The sequence below is a fragment of the Penaeus monodon genome, chromosome 27, assembly GCF_015228065.2.
Source record: "Penaeus monodon isolate SGIC_2016 chromosome 27, NSTDA_Pmon_1, whole genome shotgun sequence".
Taxonomy (NCBI): domain Eukaryota; kingdom Metazoa; phylum Arthropoda; class Malacostraca; order Decapoda; family Penaeidae; genus Penaeus; species Penaeus monodon.
Genome location: NC_051412.1, coordinates 29,339,628 through 29,339,931, shown reverse-complemented (window position 1 = coordinate 29,339,931; position 304 = coordinate 29,339,628). Strand labels below are relative to the sequence as shown.

Below are 304 nucleotides of genomic sequence, written 5' to 3'. Positions count from 1 at the left end.
ATCATCATTATAAAGTATGAATGTGTTATCCTTCAGCATCTCCCATAAAGTATACAAGCATCACTGCGTCTTCAGTCACAGCAGCCTTTTATTACTGATTTGATATATCATAATGAATACTTTAAAGTACAGCACATTCGTTATATATAATAAAACATAAAATGATATATCATCATCTCCCTTGCGAAGTCGGATGACCGCAGATTGCAGCTCTACTTCTGCGACCTGTTTGAGGCCAAGCCGGAAGAGCTGGGAAAATTCGACGCAGTGTGGGACAGAGGTTCCCTTGTGGCCATCTACGAAG

At 40.5% G+C, this 304-nt stretch overlaps 1 protein-coding gene across 1 annotated transcript in view; it reads left to right on the top strand.

The window, feature by feature from the left end:
* LOC119590756 (thiopurine S-methyltransferase-like) overlaps nt 1-304 on the top strand; it is a 4,886-nt gene that overhangs the window by 2,998 nt on the left and 1,584 nt on the right. Inside the window, exon 3 of the mRNA XM_037939466.1 lies at nt 190-304. This exon is cut by the window's right edge and continues 3 nt beyond it. Coding sequence (XP_037795394.1) covers nt 190-304 — 115 coding nt within the window. The remainder of the gene's footprint in view (nt 1-189) is intronic.